This window comes from Toxotes jaculatrix, chromosome 6, assembly GCF_017976425.1.
Source record: "Toxotes jaculatrix isolate fToxJac2 chromosome 6, fToxJac2.pri, whole genome shotgun sequence".
NCBI classification, from domain to species: Eukaryota; Metazoa; Chordata; class Actinopteri; family Toxotidae; genus Toxotes; species Toxotes jaculatrix.
The window spans coordinates 11,845,088-11,859,126 of NC_054399.1; the positions used below are offsets into that span (position 1 = coordinate 11,845,088).

Here is a 14,039-nt window from a genome sequence, read left to right on the forward strand (position 1 = left end):
TACTATTCTTTGTGTGTATCAAAGAAAGAACAGTCATTATGAAAGTGAGGATGAAATTACTATTAGCATCCAGGAACTAATGACAATCAACAGGACAAATCTAAACTACAAGTGTTGGAATGAAAAGTTCAGTTTGTTGACCTGCAGGTCATGTTTGTCGTCTTTGTGTCTCTGCTGGTTAAACAAGTCTTGTCACACACTGTGTTAAAAGATTGTAACCCAGACAAAAATATGACGATTAGAACAGTTGTGGTCAGTCTCTCCTTCGATATCCCTACTTTGGTTTTACATGAGGCTGTCTGTCTTTGATGTCTTTTGTCTCATTAGGGAAATGATGCACATAATCTTCAAAGTGTGTGAAACAAGAGAGTCTGCATTAGACTGAAGTTGAAGTTGAACAGTAAATTGTAAAAGTTGTGCTGAGACAGGAAGTTCCATCTTACATCAGGATATAAAATATAAATATCAAAAACTGAGGGGTGATTTGGATTATAATGTAATTTCTAATTTCTTTACTAGTTTCCTAGTGCAGTTCCCTTGTTTCAGTAAATTTCTAGAAATTAGTGTCTTTAAACAAGACTGAATATGGCTGATATCTTTATTGGTACTAAAATAATAGATTCTGAAATGATCTGTTTAATCCAGTGGCAGAATTTTTGCTTTGTCAAAGGAAAATAAGAATTTAGGCTGCAACAATCGCCTCAGTGTAAAGAGCAGTACAGGTACAGTATGTACCCTATGAAATAATCCAGTGTAATCCACACTTACAGTATAAGTTTATCAGTCTCACCACAAGGTGGCGCAGTTTACCCAAAACACCAGTTACTTCAGTTATAAGCACTGTATCTTCCTCCAAAAGTAGAAACTGTTCAAACATGATGATGATAACAAAGGCAGGCTTCGTCTCCACCCACATATAACACAACATTTGATAAATGCAGGTTAGATCTTGATAGAGAATATGTCCTTCATTCATTCACATAAGTTTCACAGAGAGAACTCAGGGCTTTGCTTAAGGTTAAGAAATCTGAGGTGATAAGAGGAGAAGGGCAAGTGCTCCTCTCCCACTTTCCCCACTCAGATTTATCTTAATCCCTAATCAAGGCCACAATTGCCCTTGATGTTTTAAAGTTTGAATATACTCTAAATTAGACATATTCAATTTAGACACAGTCAGTGAGTCAGTGATTACTGAAACACCTGTTTTTTGCATCTTTAGTATTTACGTTTGATTCTTTTAGTAGAGTCTAAAGCTTTAATGTTTGCGAACATACTCAAAATCATAGAGAGGTCAGGAGTTACAATGTATTTAAAAAGTCTATGTCAGCATTTTAATATCAGTTGGATCACAGAAACAAAACTGATGCCTAATTTGATACGTGCTCAACCTGAAGGTTCTAACAGGACCTCCACATTTAGTTGCACAAATTTAAAAGTTTAAAACAAGATTTAAAACACCTAGTCTAACACTGATACAGTCCCAGTCATCCTGTCTTTCTGTCATTCAACAGCCAATGTACCAGTCCACCACCTGTCTGAAAGCCTTGTAAATTAAGGGGTTGAAGGAGCATATCAGCCCCCCACCACGCCACAGTTGAGCCCTCTCCCTGTTCAGATCCCCCAAGCAGGTCACCTGGTCCTCATAAGCCCGCGACACACACCACTTGGAGTGGTCGTAGTGGGACTGGAACAGGACTGATCCGGGAAGCCGAATCCTCTTGATGTTCATGGTGTGTTTGGGCAGGGAGCAGTTGGAGGGAAGCTCGTGACCCTGTGTCTGCCAGGTCTCCACCAGCAGGTCAGCATCCAGGACCTGAGCCACCCAACCCGTGTAGATATCTGCACGAATACCAGTGAGAGGGTCAGTTCAGGTGTATTAGGATACGAAAAGAATGGTGATTATTAAAAAAAACAAAACAAATAACATTTTCAAAAGAGGAAAGTAAACTTGGTTATTAATTTGAATAGGTTTAATGTTTTAAATAACATTTCTATGTTGTCTTGAAAATGTTTTAAATGATATAAAAGTAAAGAGAATTAACACATGACAAGTTCAAGAAATCATCATCATCAGAAACAAATCATTTGTATTTGCAGTCTTTTTAGATGTAAATATATGAAACACAAATGCACACTTTTTGGACACAGTTGGAAATAATTCATTTTTATAACTGAAGGAGTGTGGTGATGAATATTTTAAATGAGCTTTGTGATGTTTCACAGCACAATATACTGTCCAACTTTTATACCTTTTCAGGGCCTCTAGAAACCCGACACATGACACAATCAGAGAGGGAAAATTAGCTGAATACAACTGTCTATGGTAATATGATGAAGGGTTACAAGTAGACATTTCCTTACTGAAAAACATTATGAACAGAGTTACTTCTGAAGGCCTTGGGTGGGGTGTGTTCATGCACTTCTGTGTTCTCAGATGATAGTATGTCTACACCTGATAACGAGTGACTGTGGCAGTGAAATGTGCAAACAAGAAAGTAGGTAGATGCATTTGCAAAGTTGTGCAGCTTACAACTGAGGTTCTGATTTTCCGTGGAATAAACACGTGACAATGGCGGTTGTGTAATTCTATCATCTACTAAAAAGAACCAAAAAAAGTGCTTTTTGTTTGCATAAACTTTGAATAATGTTTTAAACAGAGCAACAAAATGTCTGAAAAGTAAAATGTAAATAATCAGCAATACACAAGGAATACTTTACCATCCACAAAGCGTTCAGATTTGACAAAACTGATGAACTTGTCCCCTTGGACTGAGAAAAGCTGCTCCACTCTCTTATCTGAGGCCAGCGGTGGTTTGGAGCCCTCACATAACTGGGCCAACTGTGGCAGGTCAGCCAAGAACACAGCAGGTACAGAGCAGTTATAGAAACGTGGGTAAATGTAGACCATCTGCTTTGCTGGAGAAGGAGGGGAGTGCGTCACAAAGAAGAGAGAAATAAGAGATACTGTCTGTTAGAAAACACTACCGGGAACACAGTGGGCTGCTATAAAGACGGAGACTATTTCTAACATCCAGAAAGTAAATGAAACTGATTTATGCTTAAATTTCATTTAGCAGGATTGAACTGGACGATTGCATTTCTAATATACAGCATCAAGCCAATACTGACTTAAATCAGTACTGGGTATGTCTTACCCTGTGTCTACTGTCTCTGAACATGGATGTTTTTCTGTGGGAACACAGCTACATAAATCTCTTATCTTTTTCTTTCTATATTCATTTAATTGTTTAGTCATGTTTTGTTATTTATTCAAAGGCTTTCCAGATTTTCCCACAAAACAAAGTTATAGAGGGTCAACCCTTTGTGGTCAGTCTAACTGATAAATCCAGCAATGACTCTGACTTTCTCTTCTTGCTGAGTGTTTGATGGCCAGCACTTGGGTTTCCCCAAATGTGGAAGTGTTTCTTTAAAGAGCTCCTATCAATTAAAATATTTCTTTAGTTGATAAAACAATGTTTTTCATTAATGTCAAAAAATACAAGCTACTGCAGTACAATACAAAAGAAATGTCATTAGCTGTCAAACATCAGTGCAGAAACACTATACAACATTTATCAACAGCATTGCTCACAGTTTTTCTGTGTTTCTTATTGCCTCTGTTTCTAGACTGTTCTATGGAAACATCCTATAAAGACCCTCACCAGACATGTTTTAGAACAAATAAAAAACAGCCCACTTTTTCCACCAAAAATTACCTAATTAAAAATCCTAAGATTACATCTATGTCTTCTCCCTTATTGAAAAATCAGGAATCTATACATATGCAAATATTTTTCATTTCAAATTTAATTGCTAAACACAGGATGCCTCCTTCTTCACTGTCTAATCTCATTTCATGTGATGGAAGTTTAAATTTTGCATGTCACACTTGTGAAAGCTGCGTCCTGAGGGGTATTTTAAAACTATGCGTACATTTGGAGTCGTATGTATAGAAACTACTGATGGCCTTACATAAGACCTTACACTGGCCATGACACAATGTAAATGTTTCTCATTTTCAGCAAATAGAGAATTATGTAAGTATTATGTTTACAGAGCAACGAGTCAGGCCCTGTTGCCTCATGAGCGTTCACTCACCTATACGGAGAAACTGTTCATACTGGTACGTCACACACAGAGCAGTCTGGCCATTGACTTTGCCAGAAGAGGGGTAAAGGTAGCCTCGCTCAGGGAATGACGGGAAATGGGGAATGCTGTGCGACAGCCAGAAACCTTGAGAGCGGTCAAAGAGCAGTACCCCTGCAAGATGCACACAAACAGCTCTTTATGCACTAAAGCACGTCCAACACGCCATGCATGAATGACAATCAGCATGCACGCTCACAAGTATTTCCATCAAAGTTGTGTCAGAGATGTCGCTAATCCAGAGTCAACAGCAGTTATCAAACGAATGCTCTTTGCCCATTTACACACACACACACACACACACACACAAAATATTGATCTGTTCTTATTTTTGCAAAATCATTGGACTGAAAAGCCTGAATAGCAGCCTGGAAATACGTCTATCATTAATTCTAACAATTGTAATAAAAACACACAGGTGCTTGAACGCACCACATAATAAAATACGTTCTTACAGTGATGCCCACAGCCCCCTTTTCAAAAAGAGAATCTGTAAACAGAGCTGGACAACTTAAAATAAACTTGAAGAGAACTGCATGATTTTGGAATGTTCTTGCATTTTTCTCCAAAGAGTCTGAAATTATATATGCACTAACACAGATACGAAATAACAGCTGTAAGTATACTCTGTATATTCTATGTTAATGCAGCCATTGTGAAAACAAAGGGGATTTTTTTTCATAATCCACTGTACCTTTAGTGTGCCCATATCCACGGATGTAATCCAGGACAGGTGGAGCATCATTGTAGAGTGCATAGATTGAGCTGTTAGACTGAGGGGAAAAAAATTTGTTTTATCCATACAGTATATGGAGAACCTACAGAGCACCTCTGGTGACACTGGATAATAATGCGTGGCCACTAGCTGTAGCTAGCTGTAGCTTCATATTTACTGCAATTTTCTCATCTAACTGCAAAAAAGCAAAGTGTAGCACAAGGACTATTTTCAGTACACTGAAGAATTCAGAGTATAAGGCATAATTTAAAAATTAAAAGAATAATCAAAAGGAACAAATACCCAGATTTAGAAGATTTGATATAGTAGAGTAATGATATGTGAGGAAGGGTAAATCTGTGTTATAAAAAAAGAATACGGTATGAGGAAAGACTGTTATTTACTTCATCTGGCTGAGGAAGCTTGTTAATGTCCAGCTTCTATTCAGTTACACATAGAAAACAGAAGAGCGCCTACTCAGTTAACTGGCACCAACATAGAGCTCTGTTAAGTCTGATCAAAGCCACAAGTGTTTCTATCTTCCTATACACAGAGATCAACGTAAAAAAACCCATGTGAAGACATAACAGGGACATAATCTCACCTTGTAGGCCTTGCCCTTATATAGCTGGTTCAGTGTGTTCGCCATGGCACCTTGACTGATGTTAACCACAAATTTACTCATCTGCCAGCTCTTTACTGAGGGATCCAGGTACATGTAGTCCACTCCACTGCCGACCTCGCCAATCTTATACCTGGGCATCTTGTAGATGATAAACCTGCAAAAGGTGGAGAGAGAAATGTACTTGTATTTACAAAAGATGACATCTTTGGAAAGGATTAACAGATTGTTATATCAATTTCATGCCTCAATGTATAAAAACATAGTACCAACAATATAGTTTGTCTGCTTACCTGACAAAAGACACGAAACATTTCATTCACATTTAAGCTTTATGCCACTGAAGCATAATTCTTGTCAGCATAACTTCATGTATAATATCAACTCACCAATCAACAGGCTCACCAGCTTCATTTCTACAGGAAATATCTGATGTACTACAGGCCGTGCAGCACAAAAACACAACAGCAGTCTGGAAGCACAAACTGAAGTGTGCGGCCATTCTGAATGACTTGCCCAGCTGAAGTGAACGCAGTGGCAGGCGAAAAAAGGGAATCTGAAATCTATTGTTAGGGGGTGAGCTTTGTGATTGAGTAACTTTGAAAGTGATACACTATATTTGCCTGTGCAGGCAAAAGAGGAAGTCATGAGATGTGGTCACATGACAGAATAGTACTGAAGGGACTGTTTTGGTATATTAAGTTAAATGTTTGGATGGTTCTTCAGGCTCTTGTAAATAGTAAATAGTGTAAATGTATTTTACATTTAGTTATCTAGTTATAGTTTTTTTTGTCTTTTTCGTCTCCAAGGTTCTGTATCTGTTCACACCTGGGAGCTTCTTGGTCCAACCACAGTCGTCTTTTATTAGCAATGAAACTGCTGATCATTGAACTGGAAACCATCTGGTCAAAAAAGTGCTCTCACCATGTAACTGCAAGAAAGCTGTGAAATGAAAGACTTTCGTTTGATTTTACTTTCTATTTTTACAGTGTCAGAGGCATTGAACGAGGCAAGGAATTCAACGAAAGATGAGATGAGATGAAACTTAAGTTTGTGTTTTCAGGTAACTTCAAAATGGAAAACCAGTGGTGAAGAAGTAAAACACAGAGAAACAGAGCATGAGAAAGTAAACATAAAATGTGTAAATGTGACAGAATTTTTTTAGGGATGAATGAATTTAACCTCCATTCCTTCTGCAACAACTTTCTCTGACATATTATTCAAAGAAAAAGTTTAAATAATCACAGCATATGGTCATTTCATCTAAACATCATAAGAAGTCAAAGGTCTACATTCAAAATGCTACTTTAGTAAAAACAACCAACCAACATAGACTGTCAAACAAGTGTTTGTGTTTGATGCAACTTGCATCCACGGCTTTTTCACAAACTGGGAGCCCCAGATTATGCACTTATTAATGGCCTCTGACTTATTTGTGGAACATTAGCAAGAGAACTTTAATAAAGCCATTGGTTAATACTTATAAAGTGTTCATAAAGGGGGAACACATGCACATACACATTAGAATATTGATGTCTGTGGAGGGTGTCTCAGCTCTTTCATGTCAGACTGTAACCACACTGACTGGACTGGCAATGAGAAAGCACAGAGTGGAGAGTTCAGTGATAAAACCAACAGGTGGATCATAATAGAACACAGCAAAAGGATCTGTATTGAGAACTGTAGCTTGGTTTCTCTCGCTCATACTGTGTGCGCATGTAATAAAGTGAGTGTGCATTTGTATCTAAGACACTGTAATTATACACACGGTACAGGTTAAACTAGTTAGACTTCAGCAAACATGAGTTCCATTAGTCTGAGTGCAAAGGTAGCACCACCCTCTCTACAAAATCCTCCTCCATCAGTAGAGACACCTTCTTCTGGAAACAGCAAGGGGACTGAGGCCAGACGGACAGCAGGTAAAGGAAAGGAAGATACCATGGCAACTGCTGCAGATCAGGTAACAGCCATTAGGTTTTGCACCGAAGTATTTTTTCTTAAACAGAACCTGATCAACTTTTTTTTTTTGATTATCAGACATATCGACCTTAAATGATTCATTGCTAAAGTTTGTCTCGTTTGTGGGGTCAATGGCCACGGGGCCAAACCATGACCTACATGTTAGAATTGTACTGCTAGTGTCTAAATATTTCTGTCAATACAGATTTAATTTTGTAGTTCTTACAACTTACGGAGTATTAAATTATCTTGCTCAAACTACTATTTCTGATCCTTGTGGCTATACATTTGGATTGGTTTCATTTCTCCTATATAAAAGCATATTGATAAATTCAAATGCTATATATTTATAGCATTCATAGTTTTTGTAATAGCTTACAGGGATGAATGAATGTTGAAGTACAGTAAGTAAGAAGTAATAATGTTCAAGCAACCAATTAAAGGCAACAGTTGTGCATGCAAAAATGCACACAGAAAGCACACAGTTAAACTACAAGCCGACAGAGGACTAAATTTTACACAGAAGAAGAAGGAAATCTGTCCCTTGTGTGTGCAGAGTGTGGAGTTTGTGCGAACAGGCTATGGCAAGAACACAGTGAAAGTGCTGGTCATCAGGAGACAGGGGAGGCACCACTTCATCATCGAGCTGAAGGCTGACGTGGAGCTTACACTCAGATCACGCAAGGATTATCTAACTGGAGACAACTCAGACATCATCCCCACTGACACCATCAAGAACACTGTCCATGCCCTGGCCAAGATCAAGGGGGTAGGTCACCCACCTCTACAGACAAACACAAGCAACCTGCCAGTGCACTGCAGCTGGTAACCTGGTAACAATGCAATAGCTAAAAAATACAGATACTATTACTATTCTTTAGCCTTGAAACAAGGTAAATGGCAACATACAGTACTTGTACATCTACTTATTGTGAATTTTTAAAGGTGAATTTGGTACATAAGGAACAAATTATATTCAACTTATCTTAGAAAAGTAAAAAAAAAGGACAGAGACATAAAATTTGACGTCTTGATCCCATTAAAGTAAATACAGCTTTAGTTGAGGGAAACAAAAAACTGCTTTTTCATTCACTTGACAGGTCATGGTCATTCTTTTATCTCACTGCACAGTCTCAAGTTACCCCTGTTTACCCGCAGATCAAACACACACCGATCAGATAGGATCAAGGGTAAACATAACCTGTCAGAATTTTGTCCAGTTAGGACTTTTGTTAAGGTCTGAACTTCCTTTGTCTTCCCATTAATCTTAGATAATACTGGTTCTCATATTACTGATACTTTTTTTGAGATTTGTGCTTTCTTTATTACTCTTCTTTTTACTTGATATGCATATGTCCAGGTAAAGAACATCGAGCAGTTTTCCCTGGACATCTGCAATCATTTCCTGACCTCTTTCAACCATGTGCTGAGGGCCAAGGTTTACATGGAGGAGGCTCCGTGGAGAAGGCTGGAGAAGGTAAAATACAGAATTCAGTGATCAGTCAGGTGGCTAACATTTTACTTATTGTAACTCAAGTATCCTTCATTCAAACAACTTCAAAGAGTAGCTTCAGCATCCCTGAAAATCTTATTCTTGTCAACCTCCAGTGGATTAACTTCTCAGCTTGCTGCAGTGATGTGCAGGTCTATTTCAGGACCCTGTGACTCTGAGCACTGTTGGGTGTTGGTACAGGTGTAACAGGGCACACTTTTGACCACACTCATCAGTGATGCTCCTTATCAAGAGTATATCCATCATCATTAATGGGTGTGATCGTGCAGTGGACTAAGATGCAGATTGCTTTCTCTCTCAGAATGGGGTGGAACATGCTCATGCATTTATCTTCAGCCCAGAGGCTTGCCGCTTCTGCGATGTTGAACAGAATCTCAATGGTAATCACACTCACTCACACATACACACAGGCAGTATTTGAATTGAATATATTCAAAAATATACTTTCATATTTTATATTTCTTCATCGTTTGAGATTACTTAAAAATCTACCATAACCCAATGCAAAGGAGATCAAAACATCTACTACCCACTTCCTCAATGTACACAAAACTTAGCAAAGCTGCTTCTTTAGAAACCGAGGCAGGTGTTCTGATGACGTTTGAGCAGGGCGCATGCTCTACATCAAGGCCTTCACTAGCTCAGCAGATAGCATAGATGTAGATCTACACATGTGTTTTAAGTCTTGAGGGTTGTTGATTAAATCCTCTCCGGTGTGGGGCAAATGAAAGGAGATAAAACTATGGATAAATGCTAATCAGTGCACATGTCAGTGATGCTGCTGATTATAGACTTGCGATGAGCTTCATTATTGTTTTTTAGTGAGTCCAGTGTGAACTCCTTCTGTTACATGCGTCCCTTTTGTGCTACTTTACAAACTATGAAAAAGCTTTATAGTGTTAGTGATTACTCCATACTCACCGAGTCTGTCCCTCCACACTCAGGTATCCCAGTGGTTCACAGTGGAGTGAAGAACATGAAGGTGCTTAAAACCACCCAGTCTGGTTTTGAGGGTTTCCTCCGAGACCGCTTCACTACTCTGCAAGAGACCAAAGACAGGTGTTTCTGCACTTCCGTCTATGCGAGGTGGTGCTACAACACGGTTCGGGATGTCAACTTTGACGCTGCATGGTAACTACGTTAATACTTGCATTCGCTTAATGTCTTACCTGTAGGTATCCATGATGGAATCCTCCATACGTTCTCCTTCTAATAATCATCATCACATCACTGCAGGAAGTGTGTGAAGGAGACAATTATTGAGAAGTTTGCTGGCCCCTACGACATGGGAGAGTTCTCACCTTCTGTGCAGAAGACTCTTTATGACACACAGGTTCTGGTCCTGAAAAGAATTCCTGAGGTAGGCCTATGTTTAGTTCATGAGATCAGTATATTCACAGTCATCTGTAGTTACATAAGGAATTTTAGCAATCCCAAAGTTGAAATTGGTCATAGTCACTGCTTCTGACATATATTCTACACATGAAAACTATCATTTAAGATATATGAAAAGATCTGCATATAATCAATCTTGCCATCTGTGCTTTTCTCTACATTCTTACAAACACATTATTGAAAATATTTGAACTTCAATACTACTCCACATAAAATATATAACAATTATTCAGAAAATTCAGGCCGTAAAGTAAGTATTCTGTTTTTCAGGTGGATGACATAGAGATTGTCATGCCCAACCAGCATTATTTCACCATAGACATGACGAAAATGGGTCTGACCAACAAAGATGAAGTGAGTTTCGATTACAACAGATCTTTCATGTTGTTTAGTCATGGATTCACTGGCTATTATGGTGTTCTTTTTTTCCCCCCCACACAGGTACTTCTTCCCCTGGATAACCCCTCAGGGAACATCACAGGGACCGTGCGCAGGAAACAGCAAGCTAAGCTGTGAAGACACCGACATGAATCCAGAAAATACTGTTGCTGCGATCAGCATATCAAAGCTATTTAAGGGACAAGTCAATATCACATCATGAAATTCTGAAAAACAAAAACAGCCTTTTAAGTATTTTTGTCATAATTACAACTACAGCTCAAGATTTCCCAAAGCTTTTGACCATGTAAGGTGAATGTATAATAAAATTAAAGAAAACCACTACCAACAAACTTGTAAACTAATATTGTTCTTTGGTGAGAAAAGAGCACCATTTATTGCAAATCCTTGATTCTGATATTCAAACTCCAGTGTTATGTTGCACATATACATTGGTCATACACAATTCAATACAGTTGTCTGTGCGACAATGCTGAAAGCACCACAGGTAGGAACATATTAAGAATATATACACATAAATATTTTCATATTAAGAGCCTCAAGCCTAGACAATGTAGGTGTGCGGGAACAAAGAGGTTTTAGGTTGGCTCCTTGTGTCTGGGAAAACAAAATGCTTCATTGTTACATGCTAAGGACGACTAATGGATTCAGCTGCGCAGTTTAGAACATAAAAGAAATGATTTTAGGGCAGAATGGTATGAATCTGAATAATTTTCTGCATGTATCAAAGTGTTCAGGTATGACAGAACACACACAGTTTTCACCTATATATCATCTTATATACAAATACTTTTTTTTTTAAACCAACATACGTTAATTCACTTTGCACACACACACTAACACATACACACACGCACACAAAAATCATACCTGCAGAGTGTTCCCTCTCTATATTTCCTTCTTTTAAATAAAAGACACACACAAAAAATAAAATACATATCTCAAGCAGCAGAAATAAGAATGGCTGAAAGGGTAAACAGCTGAGTGGACTCCAGGTGCAACCCATTTTTGGGGTCCATGCTTATAAAAACATACAGCATTCAAATTCTGTTAAGGTGCCAATGTGGCGAGAGGAGTCTTTGTGAAGCGGTAGCTAACCTGGGGTCTCCTGACACGATGATTGTCACTGAGGTGTGTGTTGGGACGGCCTGTGGTGCTACGAGGCGTTGCTCTTCAGGTGCTGGGTCTGCAGCGGTTTCACGTGATACTCATAGATCTTCAGTGCAGGGCCGAGCTTTATCGACAGGCCCGTCAGGACATCGTTACGCGTCATCAGGAGCAGCGACTTGCCATCGATTTCCTGTCAGGTGGAGAGAGAAATATTTGATTGACATCATAGTTTGTTTTCATCACGTGACAGGAATTTTGAGCAGAAGAAGCACACCAACCTGATCTTGGAAAGCTGTGGCTTGCTCCTCGAACCCTGTTGCTTTGAAATAATTGACGACATCAGAGACCCCCCAGTTGGCAGGGTCCGGCATCTGACCGTTCTCCACTGGGCTGTGAGGTCACAGTGAATGGATTCAACTTTTTGTGCATATAAACTCAACTGTAAAAGCACCTGCAAAACACACTCTTTCAAATCTTTCAATAAATAATGTCTTACACTAACTGGAGATAATACCTTTTGGTGTCAACAGAGCCATTTGCCTTGTCTTCCATGCCGGCTGTAAAAAAATAAATATGTACACACATACACAAAGAGGATTACTACTACAACAATCTTAAAATCACATCAATAGAGTTGAAGCAACTAATTGATTAATCAGTTAGAAAATTATCAACCATTTGGATCCAAGATTGTTTTTATTAGTTAACTATACTGATTAATTTTTCCTTATTCAATTAACCATTCTGTCTATAAAATGTTTAAAAAGTAAAAAATGTTTATCATAAATTCCCAGTGTCCAAAGACAAATCCTCAAATTACTCTGAAAATATAGTAAACATTCAGTTTACTATTAAAGATGAATATAAATACTACAAGCATTTCTATTTCAGAGGTTGGAACCATTTAAATTTTGGCATTTTTGCTTAAAAAATAAATTCAACCATTAATCATTAACAAAATATATGTTGATTACACATTGATGCACATTTACTTATCATCCACCCTGACACATTTGGTATTAAAAAACAAAAAAACAAACAAACAAACAAAACAAAAAAAAAACGTCTGCATCTTTTACATTACATCAGATCCATTTACGCTCTGTGAAAATTACGTAGGGTTAAACAGTGTTTGGCCACAAAACAAAACTCATGATGAAGCTACCAAAGCGTCCGAGAGACAAAAACAACCAAAAATCAGTTTGTTTATAAGCAGTTTGACAATAGGATGTAGGTCATTTCAAACCGAAACCATTACTTGACTCCAAGTGAGTTAGATACGAGTGTTTTCACTCAGGCGGTTTCACGTTCTGGCTCTAATTTAACCATTGTTCACAAAATAATGATTCTTACAATCTGTAACGGAGTAATTTTTCATCAGATGTCTTCTCTCGGAGAACTTAATGAGCTGGCAGTTCAAACACCATCATTGTTTCTCTCTTGTAGTCTCACATTCACTGGATGTCTCCACTGGAAAAACAGTCGTACAACTGTTAAGACAGTAAATAAAAAATACAAAAAGAAAAAAAAGATCTATGACCAATACCAAACATAGCTACAGAGCAAAAACAAAACTGCTTCTCTCTCAGTAAGAGACAGCGCTGAGAGGAGCAGCGTGTGAAAATGACGACCTAAAACTCACGTTAGCTAGATTAAAAACAGAAGAATAACGCTGTACGCAACATGAAATTACTTCAATCGCCACATACATAAATAAAATACAAATGAACAATTAAGTACAGCACAACATAGAATTTACGTTACGCTAAACGACGACAGCCCATATTTGATAGCTGCCTCTTCGTCTTTCGTATTAAGCTAACAGGAATAGTTAGCTAGGTGTGCTAATACAAAATTTAAGTTACCTTATTTTAGATGATTCCTGCCTGACAACGGCAGTTCGTCCAAGCTGTGCACGTAGTTTATATAACAAAATGTTTTCTAATCACTGAGATATTTTACGAAGTAATAACCGGCGGTAATCAATTGATAAAATCAAGATTTAATCAAGTAATGCCAACCAGACCCTCTTCATCGGTTTAGCTTCCTTCGCCCACATGACAGCACGGAATCATGGGAAATGTAGTTTTTACCATTTCAACGCCATCGTTTGTAGTTCAGCTAGGTCACCCACCCACTTAAGCACATCACTGCAGTGTCTATACATACAGCAGTATTTA

General features: G+C 38.3%; 3 protein-coding genes across 5 annotated transcripts; 1 reads left to right on the top strand and 2 right to left on the bottom strand.

Moving 5' to 3' along the window:
* Nucleotides 1-5: 5 nt before the first annotated feature.
* LOC121183174 (deoxyribonuclease-2-beta-like) lies at nucleotides 6-6,057 on the bottom strand. The gene is made up of 6 exons (XM_041040084.1): nucleotides 5,873-6,057; nucleotides 5,466-5,640; nucleotides 4,841-4,919; nucleotides 4,099-4,260; nucleotides 2,719-2,916; nucleotides 6-1,839 (listed from the first exon to the last, which is right to left on the bottom strand). The coding sequence occupies exons 1-6, from the start codon at nucleotides 5,983-5,985 to the stop codon at nucleotides 1,505-1,507; spliced, it is 1,062 nt and encodes a 353-aa protein (XP_040896018.1). The 5' UTR covers nucleotides 5,986-6,057; the 3' UTR covers nucleotides 6-1,504.
* Nucleotides 6,058-7,269: 1,212 nt separating this feature from the next.
* Nucleotides 7,270-11,081, top strand: uox (urate oxidase). Its single transcript, XM_041040086.1, has 8 exons — nucleotides 7,270-7,443; nucleotides 7,999-8,211; nucleotides 8,803-8,919; nucleotides 9,257-9,335; nucleotides 9,900-10,086; nucleotides 10,192-10,315; nucleotides 10,621-10,704; nucleotides 10,792-11,081. The coding sequence occupies exons 1-8, from the start codon at nucleotides 7,285-7,287 to the stop codon at nucleotides 10,864-10,866; spliced, it is 1,038 nt and encodes a 345-aa protein (XP_040896020.1). The 5' UTR covers nucleotides 7,270-7,284; the 3' UTR covers nucleotides 10,867-11,081.
* A 14-nt stretch (nucleotides 11,082-11,095) lies between these two features.
* samd13 (sterile alpha motif domain containing 13) lies at nucleotides 11,096-13,908 on the bottom strand. Of its 3 annotated transcripts, none has more exons than XM_041040088.1 (5): nucleotides 13,725-13,908; nucleotides 13,213-13,329; nucleotides 12,374-12,416; nucleotides 12,138-12,249; nucleotides 11,096-12,049 (listed from the first exon to the last, which is right to left on the bottom strand). In XM_041040088.1, exons 2-5 carry the CDS (start codon nucleotides 13,235-13,237, stop codon nucleotides 11,906-11,908), a joined length of 324 nt encoding a protein of 107 aa, XP_040896022.1. In that variant the 5' UTR covers nucleotides 13,238-13,329; nucleotides 13,725-13,908; the 3' UTR covers nucleotides 11,096-11,905. The 3 variants fall into 3 exon arrangements, with proteins under 3 accessions (XP_040896022.1, XP_040896023.1, XP_040896024.1); XM_041040089.1 differs by having other exon boundaries at nucleotides 13,213-13,349; XM_041040090.1 differs by having other exon boundaries at nucleotides 13,886-13,907.
* Between the last annotated feature and the right edge of the window lie 131 nt (nucleotides 13,909-14,039).